Below are 15101 nucleotides of genomic sequence, written 5' to 3'. Positions count from 1 at the left end.
AATTGTGAATTTTTGGCTTTTGCCCAATACAGTTTCCCATGCCCAATATTCTTTTCACTTGCTCTGGGGTCAGATGATTCCACCTTTTGTGCATGACACCTGAAGATGGAGGAAGACTTCAAATAAACCTGTTCGACTATAACCTGGTGTCATGTAATTTTAGACCATAAGACCATAGGAGTGGAAGTAAGGCCATTCGGCTCATCAGGTCCACTCTGCCATTTAAATCATGGCTGATGGGCATTTCAACTCCACTTCCCTGCACTCTCCCCATAGCCCTTGATTCCTTGTGAGATCAAGAATTTGTCGATCTCTGCCTTGAAGGCATCTAACGTCCCGATTTTTGATCTCATCAACCCCAGTCCAACACCAGCATCTCCACATCATCAATGTCTATCCAAAGGGTGATAGAAGTCAGAATATTCCTATGGTTCTGCCAATGGCTCTCTGCAACTGTTGGTGCCCAAAGACTTGTGGTCCTAAAAACAGTGCGTATCAGACTCTCCCTCTGTGTCAGGAAGCACCATTCATCTCCATCCAATGCGTGAGAGAAGATAAACGTGGGGAATAGTAGACTGAACCAGCATTTTTGTGTTCCATGGTGTGGCAAGATTTTTTTAAAAAGTAATTGGTACTTTTTTACTTTGTTAAAAATTGGTATATTGTGTCAATGTCAGAAATGAGCACTGGTTTTGTTCTTTAAATTTCTGCCCCCTGTGAATATCCATGGGATGTGGAAATGCATTCCAGAGCTAGTACAGATGGTAAGTTCAACATTAAAATAAAGCAAAATACAGTGCCAAACTTTATACAACATAGTGTATAAGTTGATTTTTTTTTAACTGGAGGGTTTGTTCCTGTCAAGCAGGTATGAATAGAAGGTAAATTGAAAAATAAATCTCTTGGTTCTGTGTTTTTAGAATTAGCATATTGTTAACTTTGCAACTCCAGCTGAAACAACCATTAACAGGCCAATTCAAACAAATTCAATTCGCCAGGACCTCAAAAGGAAGTAAAGTGACACCAGTGGTGAAAGGAACAGCAGCTGGTCCCAGCTACAAAAATATAAGCAATGTAGATGGAGAAAGGAAACGTATAATTGATGACTGCACACCATAACTGGGAATTACTTCAAATATACATAGAATTCAATACAAAACCTCGGTCCAAAAATAATACAGATTGTAAAGCAATACTAAAGGAATAATGAGAAATCAGAGGTTCTGAACTTAAAACTGTACTGCCAGAACAAAAGAAGCAGGAACAAGAAACTCCTACAGCACAGTGTGAGACCTGATTTAAAGCTTTGCCACCTTCTATTTCTAAGGTTTGAGGCTGCACATGTTGCTTCAGTACAATCTTTAAAATGTTTTTTGTAAGTCTGTCCTGGTACCCTCCTCCTGAACTTGCCAAAATGTGACAAAATCAATGACAGTAACACTTAAAAAGGTAATGATATATGATGTGATGGGCCCATGTAATGTCCAATATGACAAAAGCAAATATGTGTTCAATTCTGAATATGCTTGTTTGGCTGATAATCATCATTTGGAAGCCTAGTGACTAAGGTGAAGAAAATGAAGATACAGCAATGTGTGCTTCAAATCCTGGCAATTACCAAACGTTGGTTAGAAAATACGTGTGCCTTGGGCAAGAATAAAGTTGAGTTCAGTTGTGATGCCTTCAAAGCAAGTAACTTGCTGATATTCCACCCCAGTTAGAATTCACCACTAGCAGGACAGAGCTTCATTCACCCTGGGATGCCCCGTAGATCATAACAGCAGAACAGGACAGAGGAACAGAATTAGGACATTGGCTCATCAAGGCTGCTCCATTCTCCTGCCTTCTCCCTTGTCATGTTTAATTGTTTACTCATCAAGAATCTATTTATCTCTGCTGAAATACACTCAATGACTTGGCCTACACAATCCCTGTGGTAATGTGTTCCATAGAGTCACTACCCTCTGGCTGAAGAAATTCCTCCACATCTCAGTTCTAAAGGGCTGTCTCTTCTCTCTGAGGTTTTGCCTTGGGTACTAGTCTTTCCTGACAATGCTTTCTGATTTGCTGACTTTTCTGGTTTTGCTTTTTTTAAATTATTCAGTACTCTGTCTCCAATGGGCAACTTCTTATTTTGAAAGAACAGCACAGAATTCTAGATTTTCTGAGAGGAAACACCCTCTCCACATCTTCTTTATCAAAACCCTGCAGGATCTTCTATGTTTCAATTCACCTCTTAGTCTTTGAAACTCCAATGGATACAAGCCTAGACTGTCCACCCTTTCCATACAAGACAACCTGCTCATTCCAGAAATCAAACTACTAAGTCTTCTCTGAACCACTTCTAATGGAGTTGCATTCTTTGTTAAATAGGAGGTGGTGGAGGTGGGTACAACTACAACATTTAAAAGGCATCCGGATAGGTATATGCATAGGGTTTAGAGGGATTTGGGCCAAATTATGGCAAATGGGACTAGGTTAATTTAGGATATCTGGTCAGTATGGACATATTGGACCAAAGGGTGTGTTGCCATGCTTGTATGACTCTATGATTCTAAACATGGACACCAAAACTGCACACTGTAATCCAGATACAGTCTCACCAGTGCCCTGTACATGTGTTCAGTTCTACTTGTAATAAGTGATTTCATTCTATTATATTCCAAATTACTTTCTATACCATTATACTATTCTTTTACAATTTGTGCATTAGTACACCCAGATCTCTCTGCATCTCAGAACTCTGCTATGCCTCGTCATTTAGTTTATGTATTTTAAAAATTTTTTTCTGCCAAATTGGATAGTATATATTTTCTCACATTACATTTCCACTTGCTAGACATTTTTTTTGCCATTCACTGAAGCTATCTGTATCATTTTGTCGCCTTCTCTTTCCAAATGAATTTAAATACCTACCTTTCAGTCATTCGCAAAGTTGGTAACCATACCTTCATTCTTTCATCCAATTCATTTATATACATTGTAAACAATTGAGATACCAGCATTGATCCCTGTGGCACACCAGTTACTACATCTTGCCAATCTGTAAAAGACTACCTGCTTTCTACTTTCTATTAGTCAGTCAAAGTTCTATCCATGCCAGTAAGTTACCCTGTACAGCATGAGTATTTGTCTTCTACATTAATCTTTGCTGTAGCACTTTATCAAATCCTTTCTGGAGTCAAGGCTAATGACCAGATGGAATTGTATTGAGAGGCACAGCAGGTTTGAGGAACTATTCAGCCTTTTCTGCTTCCATCAGCACAAAGGAGGCTATTCAGCGTATCGTCCCTGTGCCTGCACTCTGCAAGAGTGTCTGGCCTAGTACCACCCTGTCTTCTCTCTGCAAATATTTTTTTTCTTAAGTCAATTATTCAATTTTTCCTTTGAAATCACTGATTGAATCTGAGTCTAGCATCCCAAAAGGTGGTACATACCAGTCCTAAACAGTCACTGTGTGTAAAACAAGATCCTAAAATGGTACCTTAGGTAAAGTCACCATAGTCCTACTGGACCAGAGAGTTGTTCTCCCATTAGACACAATGTGGAGGTGTTGGTGCTGGATTGGGGTGGACAAAGTCGGAAGTCACTTAACACCAGGGTATAGTTCAACAGATTTATTTGAAATCACAAGTTTTTGAAGTGCTGCTCCTTTGGCATTACTGTCTCATCAGAGAGATAGAGATAGAGAGGTGATGGTTTAACTTGAAGGTCCACACACCTCACATGAGGGGAGACGTTGAGAAGAAGAATCCTTCCTGGTAACCTCAGCCAAAGCAGGAAATGACCACACACTGTTGGCATCATTTTGCATCACAAACCAACCATCCAGCCAAGTGACCCTGCTTTAGGTACAGGCGCTAAAGCCAAAAATAAAGGATGCATAAGAACAATGGAACTGTTGCAGGTCTGGAAGCACTGATGGTGAGAGAGAGTGAAACAATACTCCCTGATCTCTGCCAGCCAGACCCACCTCTGACCTCTCCGCTGCTCCGCTTTGGCTTTCAAGCCCAGGTAGAGAACTCACCTGAGATAATGGGAACTTCGGGTGGCATCATTGTGGCAGTGCACCTCCCAGTCGCAAACCATTTCCACTCCCCCTCCCATTCTCTTGATGACATGTCCACCATGGGCCTCCTGCACTGCCACAATGATGCCACCTGTAGGTTGCAGGAACAGCAAGTCATATTCCGCTTGGGAACCCTGCAGCCTAATGGTATCAATGTGGACTTCACCAGTTTCAAAATCTCCCCTTCCCCAACTGCATCCCTAAACCAGCCCAGTTCGTCCCCTCCCCCCACTGCACCACACAACCAGCCCAGCTCTTCCCCCCCCACCCACTGCATCCCAAAACCAGTCCAACCTGTCTCTACCTCCCTAACATGTTCTTCCTCTCACCCATCCCTTCCTGCCACCCCAAGCTGCACCCCCAGCTACCTACTAACCTCATCCCACCTCCTTGACCTGTCCGTCTTCCCTGGACTGACCTATCCCCTCCCCACCTATACTCTCCTCTCCACCTATCTTCTTTACTCTCCATCTTCGGTCCGCCTCCCCCTATTTATTCTAGAACACTCTCCCCATCCCCCTCTCTGATGAAGGGTGTAGGCCCGAAACGTCAGCTTTTGTGATCCTGAGATGCTGCTTGGCCTGCTGTGTTCATCCAGCCTGACATTTTATTATCAGAGAACTCACCTGGGTGGGAGAACATAATGGGGCCGCGTCTGATTGGCCATCCGGAGGCACGTGACGAGCGGTAACAACCAATGAGAATGGGGTTGAGCGGGCGGGACTCCTGTTGTGATGTCAGGCTGCCGGGGGGTTCGATGTTTTTGTCGCCAAAAGGTGCCTAGCAACGGATAAGGATACAGTGAGCGGCTTCTGCTTGAAAGGATGCCCCAGCCCTGTGCTGCTGTTCCCATTTAACCTCATCTCACTGCCCAGCGTTCAGGGAATTTCGTTGCTGTGCTGGCAGGCTCCTTCTCGCCTCCCGGCATTGCATTTTAAATCCTACCTTTAACCGGTCCTTCACTCAGCTGTCGGCTTCTTGTTTTTTTTAAAAAAAAGAATAGAGTGAGGTGATTACTCCCCTCGCCCAAATTCCCAGCGCTTCTCGCCGGATACTGTCGGGCCTTCACAAGAGTTTCCCCGGTCTGGCTTGGCCTAGAGCCCGTGGATGTAACCGCGGGCCTTTTTATTTAAGATACGTGCGTGTAGCCGAAGAGTTTTAACATTTCACAGGCACTTCCGTGAATTCTACCGGAGGTAATGTCAATTCTGGGATGAGCGCCTCCTGCTTTCCATTTGACCCACCCAACCCAACTTTGCAGTTTAGGCGTTTTTCTGTCTCTTGCAACCCCTTTCCGTCCCAGCGGAAAAAAAATCAGCTTATGTAATATTGGACAGATATTCTAAATAAGTGGGTCATTCAAATGGTGTCCAAATATGGGCCTTACTGATCAGATTATGATTGACACTTCAGAGGAGCATTTATTTGGCCATTTTATACTATTCACTGCATTATATAATGGATAGTTAGTGAATATTTTCAACTGTTATGTATTTAAGGCCACGGTTTATTTGCAAATTATTCATATTGATTTTAAGGTGCTGCCTTGTTTAAAATAATGGCTATTTGTACTGGTGCTGAATTTATAAAGTTATATAAAAACAAAATGCTGCAGAAGTTCACCAGGTTTGGTAACAGCTTTTTAAATCCACTCAGGATGTGTTGGGAGGCTGGAGGTATCTCGTGTGTGTGCGCGCGCGCGCGTTCTCGTTCGCGCGCTCTCTCCATTTATTGTCCATCCCTAAGTTACCTTTGAGAAGGTGGTGCTGAGATACTTCTTTGAACTACCTTAGTCCATGTGCTGAAGGTAGAACTGTATCTCTTTAGGAAGCGAGTTCCAGGATTTGGACCCAACCATGACGAAGGAACAGCAATATATTTCCAAGTTGGGATAGTGAATGGCTTGGAGGGAAATTTGGTGGTGCCTGATATATCTGCTATCTTTTCCTTCTAGATGGAAGTGGTCGTGGGTTTGGAAGGTGTTGTCCAAGGATGTTTGAATTTCAGCAGTGCATCCTGTAGGTAGTACACATTGCTGCTCCTGAGTGTTGGTGGTGGACGAAGTGGATGATTTTGGATGTGGTGCCTATCAAGTGGGCTGCTTTGTCCTGGATGATGTCTGGCTTCATAAGTATTATTGGAGCTGGACTCATCCAGGCAAGTGGGAAGTAATCCATAATCATGCTTCTGACTTGTGCCTTGTAGATGTGGACAGGCTTTGGGGAGTCAGGAGGTGAGTTACTCACTGCAGTATTCCTAGCCTGTGACCTGTTCTTGTGCTCTTTTTATATGGTGAGGCCAGTTGTGTTTCTGGTCACCTGCAGGATGTTGATATGCGGGATTCGGTGATGGTAACACTATTGCATGTCAAGGGTCAGAGGTCAGACTGTCTCTTGTTGGAGATGGTCACTGCCTGGCATTTGTGTGGCAGAATATTACTTTCTGCTTCTCAGCCCGAGCCTGGGTATTTTTCAGAGTTTGTTGCATTTGAACGTAGCCTGCTTCAGTATCTGAGGAGTTTGAATGGTGCTGAACATTGCCCAATCATTGGCACACATCCCCACTTCCAATCATAAGTGGGGAAGGTCATTGAAGCAGCTGAAGATAGATGAGTCCAGGACTCCACCCTGAGAACCTGCTGCAGAGATGTCTTGGAGCTCAGATGACTGATCTCTTAACAACCACAACCATCTTCCTATGTGCTAGGTATGACTCCAGCCAACAGAAACTTTTTCCCCCTGATTCCAGTTTTGTTAGGGCTCCTTGATATCAAACTCAGTCGAATGCAGCCTTGATGTTAAGGGCTTTCTCTCTCGCATCACCCCCAATATTTGGCACATTTGCTCATGTTTGAAGCAAGGTTGTAATGAGGCCTGGACCTGAGTGGCCCTGTGGAACCCAAACTGGGTGTCACTGAGCAGGTGCTGCTTGATAGTACTATGGGTAACACTTTTCATCACTTTACTGATGATTGAGAGTAGACTGGGACAGTAATTTTCCAGGTTTGATTTGTCCTGTTTCTCTTTCTTTGTACAGGACCTACTCAGGCAATTTTCAACATTGTTGGTTCAATGCCAGTGTTGTAAGTAAAGTAGCCTAGTGAGGGGAGCAGCAAGTTTTGGAGGACAAGTCCTCGGAACTATTGCTGGAATGTTGTCAGAGCCCACAGCCTTTGCAGTATACAGTGCCTCCAACTGTTATTTGCCATTACATGGAGTGAATCGAGTTGGCTAAAAGCTAGCATCTGTGTTTCTGGGGACCACTGGGGGAGGCTGAGGTAGAGCATCTTCTTGGCACTTTTGGCTGAAGATTGCTGTGAATGCTTTAGTCTTTTGTACTGATGTGTTGGGCTCTTTGATCATTGAGGATGGGGATATGTGGACTTCCTCCTCCAGTGAGTTGTTTAATTGTCCACCACCATTCGTGACGAGATGTGACAGGACTTCAGAGAGTAGATCTGATCCACTGGTTGCTGGATTGCTTAGATTTGACTGTCATTAGTTTTACATGCTGTTTGGTAGATTCACCACCTGACATCTCATTTTTAAGTATGCCTGGACTGCTGCTGGTATGCCCTCCTGTACCCTTCATTGAACCAGGGTTGATCCCCATGGCTTGGTGGTAGTGGTTGAGAGAGGAAATGCCAGGCCATGAGGTTGTAGATAGTGCTGCTGTTCAATTCTGCTGCAGTTGATTGCCTAAAGTGCCTCCTGGTTACCCTGTCTTGAGTTGCTAGATCGCTGTCCCATTTAGCACTGTGATAGTGCCACACAACATGGAGAGTATTCTCAATGTGAAGGCAGAACTTCATCTCCACAAGGACTGTGTGGTGGTCACTCTTATCAATACTGCCATGGACAGGTGCATCTGCAGCTGGCAGACTGGTAAGGATGAGGTTTTCAGATGAAGGGCCTAGGCCTGAAACATCAGCTTTTGTGCTCCTAAGATGCTGCTTGGCCTGCTGTGTTCATCCAGCCCCACACTTTGTTATCTTAGGATGAGGTCAAATATGTTTTTTCCCCTCACTACCTGTTGCAGATCTTTGTCAGTAGTGTGCTGCCAAGCTACTCTTAGTGGTGGGCATTGCACGCTGGGTGGGGGATTTCTTTCTTCTAAGTATTGCTCAATGTGGAGGCGTACTGATTCATCAGCTGAGGGAGGATGGTATCTAGTAATTAGCAGGAGGTTTCCTTGTCTGTTTAATTGAAGCCATGAGACTTTATGGGCTCTGGCTTGACTAGACCTTGAAACAGCTCTCTCAATTTTGGCACGAGCTCCCAGATGTTGGCAAGGAAGACTTCGCAGGGTCAAGAGGGCTGTTTTAGTTGTTCAGAGATAGCAAGAAGGGCAAATGCTTGATTACCCACATCCCCCCCACTTCCTCCAAGACTTTCAATTCCTTGGCCCCCAAAGCCTCATCTTCATGACATCCAGTCCCTGTGCACTTGTATCTCCCATGCAAATAACCTAAAAGCCCTCCGTTCCTTCAATGCCTGCAGGCCCACCCTGTCCCCTTCCACTGACACCCTCAATCACTTAATGGAACGTTTCCTTAACCTCAACAACTTTTCCTTTAACTTTTCCCACTTAATACAAACTAAAGGATGGCTGTCAGCACCCATATGGGTCTGAGCTATGTCTGCCTCTTTGTGAGATACGTGGAACAGTCCCTCTTCCACTGTTACACTGAAACCATCCCTCACCTCTTCCTCCGCTACATTGATGTCTGTGTGGGCGTTGCTTCATGCTCCCATGAGGAGCTTGAACAGTTCATCAACTTTACCAACATCTTTTACACCAAGCTCAAATTCACGTGGACCATCTCTGATACCACCCTCCCCTTTCTGGACCTCTCCGTCTCCGTCTCCATCTCAGCACCGACATCTATTTCAAACCGACTCACTCCCATAGCTACCTTGACTACACCACCTTTCATCCACCCTCCTGCAAGAGTGCGATCCCTTAATCCCAATTCCGCTGCCTCCACTCCCTAGATAGAGCGTTCCACTTCCAGACACTTTCCTACTTAAAGGACCAAAACGTCTCCCCTCTGTTGATCTGAAGTGTCCTCAACTGTATCGCTTGCATTTCCTGCACTTCTGCCCTCACCACCACCACCCCCCCCCACCCACACAAAAATAAAGACAGAATCCCCCTGGCCCTCACATACCACCCCACCAACCTCCGCGTCCAGCGTATCATCCTCCATCACTTCTGCCACCTACAATCTGACCCTACCACCAAAGAGAGATTTCCGTCCCCACCCCATCTGCCTTGCATAGGTAACAAAGTGTGAAGCTGGATGAACACAGCAGGCCAAGCAGCATCTTAGGAGCACAAAAGCTGATGTTTCGGGCCTAGACCCTTCATCAGAAAAGGGGGATGGGGAGAGGGTTCTGAAATCTCCCCTCCACCTATCTTCTCCTCTGTTCATCTTCAATCCCCCCGCTCCCTATTTATTTCAGAATCCTCTCCCCATCCCCCTTTTCTGATGAAGGGTCTCGGCCCAAGACATCAGCTTTTGTGCTCCTGAGATGCTGCTTGGCCTGCTGTGTTCATCCAGCCTCACATTTTATTATCTTGGAATTCTCCAGCATCTGCAGTTCCCATTATCTCATATTCTGCCTCAGGAGCCTACAGTCCAATGGCCTGAGCATAGAATTCACCAGTTTCAAATCTCCCCACCTCTGGGCTCGCCGCATGGCCAACCCTCCCCCTCATCCCTGCCTTCTTGACCTGATGCAACCTGTCCATCTTCTTTCCCACCTAATTGCCCCACACTTCCCACTGACCAATCCCCACTACCCCACCCCCAACCCTACCCCTCCTCCCTCTATTTATTTCCCAGCTGCCCTCCCCCTCCCAGGTTCTGATGAAGGATCCTGACCCAAAATGTCAATTTTCCTGTTTCTTTAATGTTGCCCGACCTGCTACGTTCCTCCAGCTCCACGCTCTACTGACTGCTTTTGTTATTGCTGTTTCTGGTTGGAGATGGGGGTGGGGGGTGGAGCTTGAGGTGGGAGGAGGGGATAGATGTGAGGAAGGACAGGCTTTGGAGGCCTGATTTGGTGCCAAGTGTTCTGTGTGGTTTCATTTTCTTGTTGAGGCTTTGTAACGATTGATATGATTGAGTGGCTTGTTACGCCATTTCAGAGGGCAGTTGAGAGTCAACTCCATTGCTGTGGCCTCTTGTGGAAAGAGAAGTGAGTTAACCTTTTTGGTCCTATATAATTCTTCAGTAGCATTCTGGAGATTTTATTTCAGGTTTCCAGCATCTGTGCTGTTTTACTTCTATAAAGCTAATATCCTGGGGGCAGGGTAGGAAATCTGTAAGCAGAAAAGTCTCAAGTGTTAGAGATAGTAAGAACTGCAGATGCTGGAGAATCTGAGAGAACAAGGTGTAGAGCTGGATGAACACAGCAGGTCAAGCAGCGTCGTAGGAGCAGGAAAGCTCACGTTTCTGGTCTAGACGCTTCTTCAGAAATGGGGGCGTGGAAGGGGGTTCTGAAATAAATAGGGAGAGAGGGGATGCGGGTAGAAGATGGATAGAGGAGAAGATAGGTGGAGAGCAGATAGACCAGTCAGAGGCGGGGATGGAGCTAGTAAAGGTGAGTGTAGGTGGGGAGGTATGGAGGAGGATAGGTCAGTCCATTCCGCATCCCAAAACCAGCCCAGCTCGCCCATGCCTCCAGAGCCTGTCCTTCCTCCCACCTATCCCCTCCTCCCACCTCAAGCCCCACCCCCATCTCCAACCTTCTAACTTCATCCTGCCCCCTTGACCTGTGCATCCTCCCTGGACTCCCTATCCCCTCCCTTCCTCCCCACCTACACTCACCTCTACTGGCTCCATCCCTGCCTCTTTAACTTGTCTGTCTCCTCTCCACATGTCTTCTCCTCTATCCATCTTCTATCCACCTCCCCCTCTCTCCCTATTTATTTCAGAATCCCCTTCCCCTCCCCCATTTCTGAAGAAGGGTCTAGGCCTGAAAAGTCAGCTTTCTTGCTCCAATGATGCTGCTTGGCCTGCTGTGTTCATCCAGCTCTACACCTTGTTATCTCAAGTGTTACTTAGGTTTAATTGCACATTTATATTGTTGACGCCTGAGTTTAACTTTTTAATATGACATTTGAGTTTTTAAACTCTAAACAGATGGTTAAAATAACTAAATAGGTTGTGAAGGAGAAACATTTTGTGTACATTTAAATAAGTTACTCCATACAGAGTGTATATGGTAAGACAATTAAATGCCATTGTCTCCATTATCAGCTATTCTCATTCCTTATCTTACTATCAGACTTCCTTTTGTCTGCTAAATTTGTTTTTCTCTCCCTTTGGTACTGATTCCTTCAAGCTTCCCCACCACCACCTGCACTTCCGTTTTTAGCGTAAATACCACCTTTTCCAAGCTACTTGTCAGTTTTGAAGAAGGGTCACTGAACTCGAAACATTTACTCTGCTTTTTCTCTACAAATGCTCTCAGACCTGAGTTTCTCCAACAAATTCAACTTTTGTTTTAGATCTTCAACATCCACAGTTCTTTGTTTTACTCCATTCTATGGTTGTTTCCCCTCCTCAGAACTTAAAACTTTATAATTTAATACATTGCAAATTAACACGATGAAGGGTCTAGGCCCGAAATGTCAGCTTTTGTGCTCCTGAGATGCTGCTTGGCCTGCTGTGTTCATCCAGCTTCACACTTTGTTATCTTACTTGAGCATTGTATATGTATTTCAAAGGACATGGGCTTTAATATTGATCACGCCTGCTTTTAATAACCAATACTACACAGGAAGTTGCTTTAATTGTACTGAATTGTAATATGTAAAAATCTTAAAAGAATTTTTCATTTGGTATCCTAAAACCGAATGATACAGAGTGGTGAAACAGCATGACAGAAAATGTCCAACCTTGGCTAAGAAATCAAGGCAATAATGCAATGGGTGTTCAGGTCCCACTCTGTAGATTTCAGCACGTGAAATACAGGGTTGAGGAAGAACTGTTCTGACAGGGGCACTGTCTTTTGAATAAGATATTTAGACAGAGGCTCTGGCTGCACTTTACAGGAGTACAAGGTCCCATAGCAATTTTTAAAAAGCAGAGGAACTTTTCCTGGTCTCCAGATCCATATTTATCCCTCAAGCAACAAAACAGAATATATGGTTGTCTATCTCATTGCTTTGAATCATGCTATGTCACTTAATGCCCTACGTTGCAACACTGATTACCTACTACATTTCAAATAGCTGTTGAGTGCTTTGAGTTGTCCTGAGTCTGAGATATGTGATCTTTTCCTTCAATTTTAATATTCATATAATACTATCTCATTTGAATTTAGAACGTAAAACAAATGTAAAGTGGTTTTGTGATAAATAGTGGGGCACTAAGATTGAAATACATTTTAATTTGCTCCCCAGCAACAGTTATACCGTAGATGCTATGTTAAATCATTGCATTGCCTTATATAACTAAACTAATGATTTTGTGAATAGATCAAGAGGTCTATTGCCACAAAAGGTGCAAATTCAATTTTTGGTCTGCTGTTTTGGGGAATAGTTAACAGGCAGTTGAAAATTAGAGGTACTTGTTTTTGGAGCTGGCCAGACTAGAACACACAGGCTTCTTGGATTAAGAGTAACATGGACTACGGCTTGTACATCTTAATTATCAATTTTTGTTTTGTTTACTTTTTTTTTCCAAACTAGATTTTGTTTCTTCTGAGATGAAAAAGAAAAAATACCAACACAACCATTAAGAACCATAGAAATAGCCTGGAAATGGCAACATGGAATGGAGGAATTGTACAAAGGGTACCAAATCTGGAAGATACCAGTGTTTTCCAAGAGAGAGTAAAAAATGAAAGACAAATATTGAAAGAATCACTGGCTTTACAGTTAAATCAGGATCTTCTTGGGTATGACAAGTCCTCCTCCTATCTTTGGTGAAAGGAATATGTTAGTTGATTAAATATTCTTGTTATTCCAACTGTTATCCTTTACAGAGTTTGGTGACCTGTTTGTACGTTTCACAAATGATCTTGATGTCACTTAGAGTCATACAGCATAGAAACAGACCCTTCAGTCTGACTCGTCCATACCAACCAAGTTTCTCAAACTAAACTATTCCATTTGCCTGCATTTGGTCCATATCCCTCTAAACCTTTCCAATTCATGTATCTGTCAAAATGTCTTTTAAATATTGTAACTGTGCCCGCATCTACCACTTCTTCAAGCTGTTCATTATATGTATGAACCATCATCTGTGTGATAAAGTGCCATTTAGGTCACTTTTAAATGTTTCCCCCACTCATTTTAAAATTGTCAGTTTTGGCTTCCCCTACCCTGGGGAAAATGCCTTGGCTATTCATCTTACCTCTGCTGCTCGTGATTTTATAAACATCTACAAGGTCACCCTCAACCCCTCATGCTTCAGTGAAAAAAATCTAGCTTATCCAGCCCCTCCTTTTAACTCAAACTCTCCAGTCCTGTTGACATCCTTGTAAATCTTTTTCTGCACCCTTTCTAGTTCAGTAACATCCTTCCTGTAGCGGGGCGACCAGAACCATATGCAATACTCCAAATATGGCCTCAGCAGTATACAGTACAACAGCAACATGACCTTCGAACTCTTCATACTCAATGCTTTGACAGACCAACTTGGGCTCGATAATCGGAAGTCAGACTCCTCAGAAATGATTGCCCGGAGTTAGAGAATATTGTGGCTTTAACTTTACATTCAGACTGTTCAGGATTAAACCATTGGTACAACTGAATTATATAAAGGAAAAGATGGAAGGGGCTGGATATGCCATTGGCTCATTGTTGAGAGTAGAAAATTTAGCTACTAAATCTGGGAGCATTTCACTTCATGACAGACAAAATTGAATGTAATAGTTCAGAATAATTTGTGTAGGTTTTCTATTTATGCTCGTTGCCCCACCCTCACCTAACAAAAAGTGCATCTGCTATTGATTGCGTCAAAAAGAATAAATTAAACTTAGCTGAATGGAAGCAGGAGGCTTGTTTTCTGAGAAGTATCTGTTTTGATTTTAAATTTGTGAAAATGATCTATGTCTGGCCTCAGCTGGATTTTAAATATCTGTTTAGACGTCTGAAATGTGGATACAAAAATAAGGAGTGTTAGTGGCACAATCTCACTCTCACTGCTAGTCTTTTCACATTCTGTTCTCTTTAAATGTTTAGTAACATTGATTTGGAAACTTCATTTTTGTTAATTCTGATTGCACAGTTATCAGTAGTTTTGTTTTGTGTATTACCACAATTATTCATACTTTGTAATGCTCATTTATTCATTGTTGAGAATATAACTCCCTCATTTCTTTGAATAAAGAGCCTACAGAGCTGTTGGAGAATTATGGCCCACTGAGTAAAGGCTGTAACATTGATTGAATGAAGTGATTTGTTCTACTTTTTTATCGTTTAAAGGATCCTTATTGATGGAAGTCAGACAGATGTCACGTTCCATGTGGGAGCTGCTGTTTTCAAAGCTCACAAAGCTGTGCTGCTTGCAAGGGTCCCAGAGTTCTTCTTGCGCATTTCTGGAAAACAGTTGAGCCAGGATGTTGAGAACTGTCCACAAGTCATCAATGTAGAAAATTTCCGACCTTCACAGTTTAAATGCTTTTTGCAGTAAGTTTTCCCAACAGTTGTGTGCTGTATATTTTTGTGTTTGGGAAATGTCTTAGTGATAATATTAATAATCAGTGCTATTTCAAAGGCTTTCTGAAGTACGTTTTGATACAGTGAGAATCATAGCAATGAGTATTTATCTCCTTCCCTTCTGGTTCCATTCATTTGAGCTGGAAGGATATTTGTTCATATGACTCCCAATCATTCAAAAGTACTTTTAAACTAGTTAATCATATCTAATATGTTATTGTTGTAATTGCTGTCACATGATGCGTGATTATTTGGGTGACATGTCTTTGGAACCCTATTGAAGTCGAGGGGAAGAAAATGGTATATTTAAGGCAAATATCCACACAGTTCTAAAACCACCTCCACAGCTAAATGT

The 15101-nt window shown here is 43.3% G+C and overlaps 1 protein-coding gene across 6 annotated transcripts in view; it reads left to right on the top strand.

The window, feature by feature from the left end:
- The first annotated feature begins 4772 nt into the window (after positions 1–4772).
- Positions 4773–15101, top strand: part of btbd8 (BTB domain containing 8) — a 94521-nt gene continuing 84192 nt past the window's right edge. For 2 of the 6 annotated variants that reach the window (XM_048539156.2, XM_048539152.2), the window contains exons 1-3: positions 4789–5265; positions 12773–12981; positions 14513–14716. In XM_048539156.2, coding sequence (XP_048395113.2) covers positions 12845–12981; positions 14513–14716 — 341 coding nt within the window. In that variant the 5' untranslated portion in view covers positions 4789–5265; positions 12773–12844. Of the gene's footprint in view, positions 5266–6247; positions 6303–12772; positions 12982–14512; positions 14717–15101 lie in introns of those variants that run through there. The other 4 variants (XM_048539153.2, XM_048539154.2, XM_048539155.2 and 1 more) reach the window with 4 other exon arrangements.

Source organism: Stegostoma tigrinum, chromosome 8, assembly GCF_030684315.1.
Source record: "Stegostoma tigrinum isolate sSteTig4 chromosome 8, sSteTig4.hap1, whole genome shotgun sequence".
In the NCBI taxonomy this organism is placed as follows: Eukaryota; Metazoa; Chordata; class Chondrichthyes; order Orectolobiformes; family Stegostomatidae; genus Stegostoma; species Stegostoma tigrinum.
Note: the sequence above shows the minus strand (reverse complement) of the source record. Positions and strands in the feature narration are given on the sequence as shown.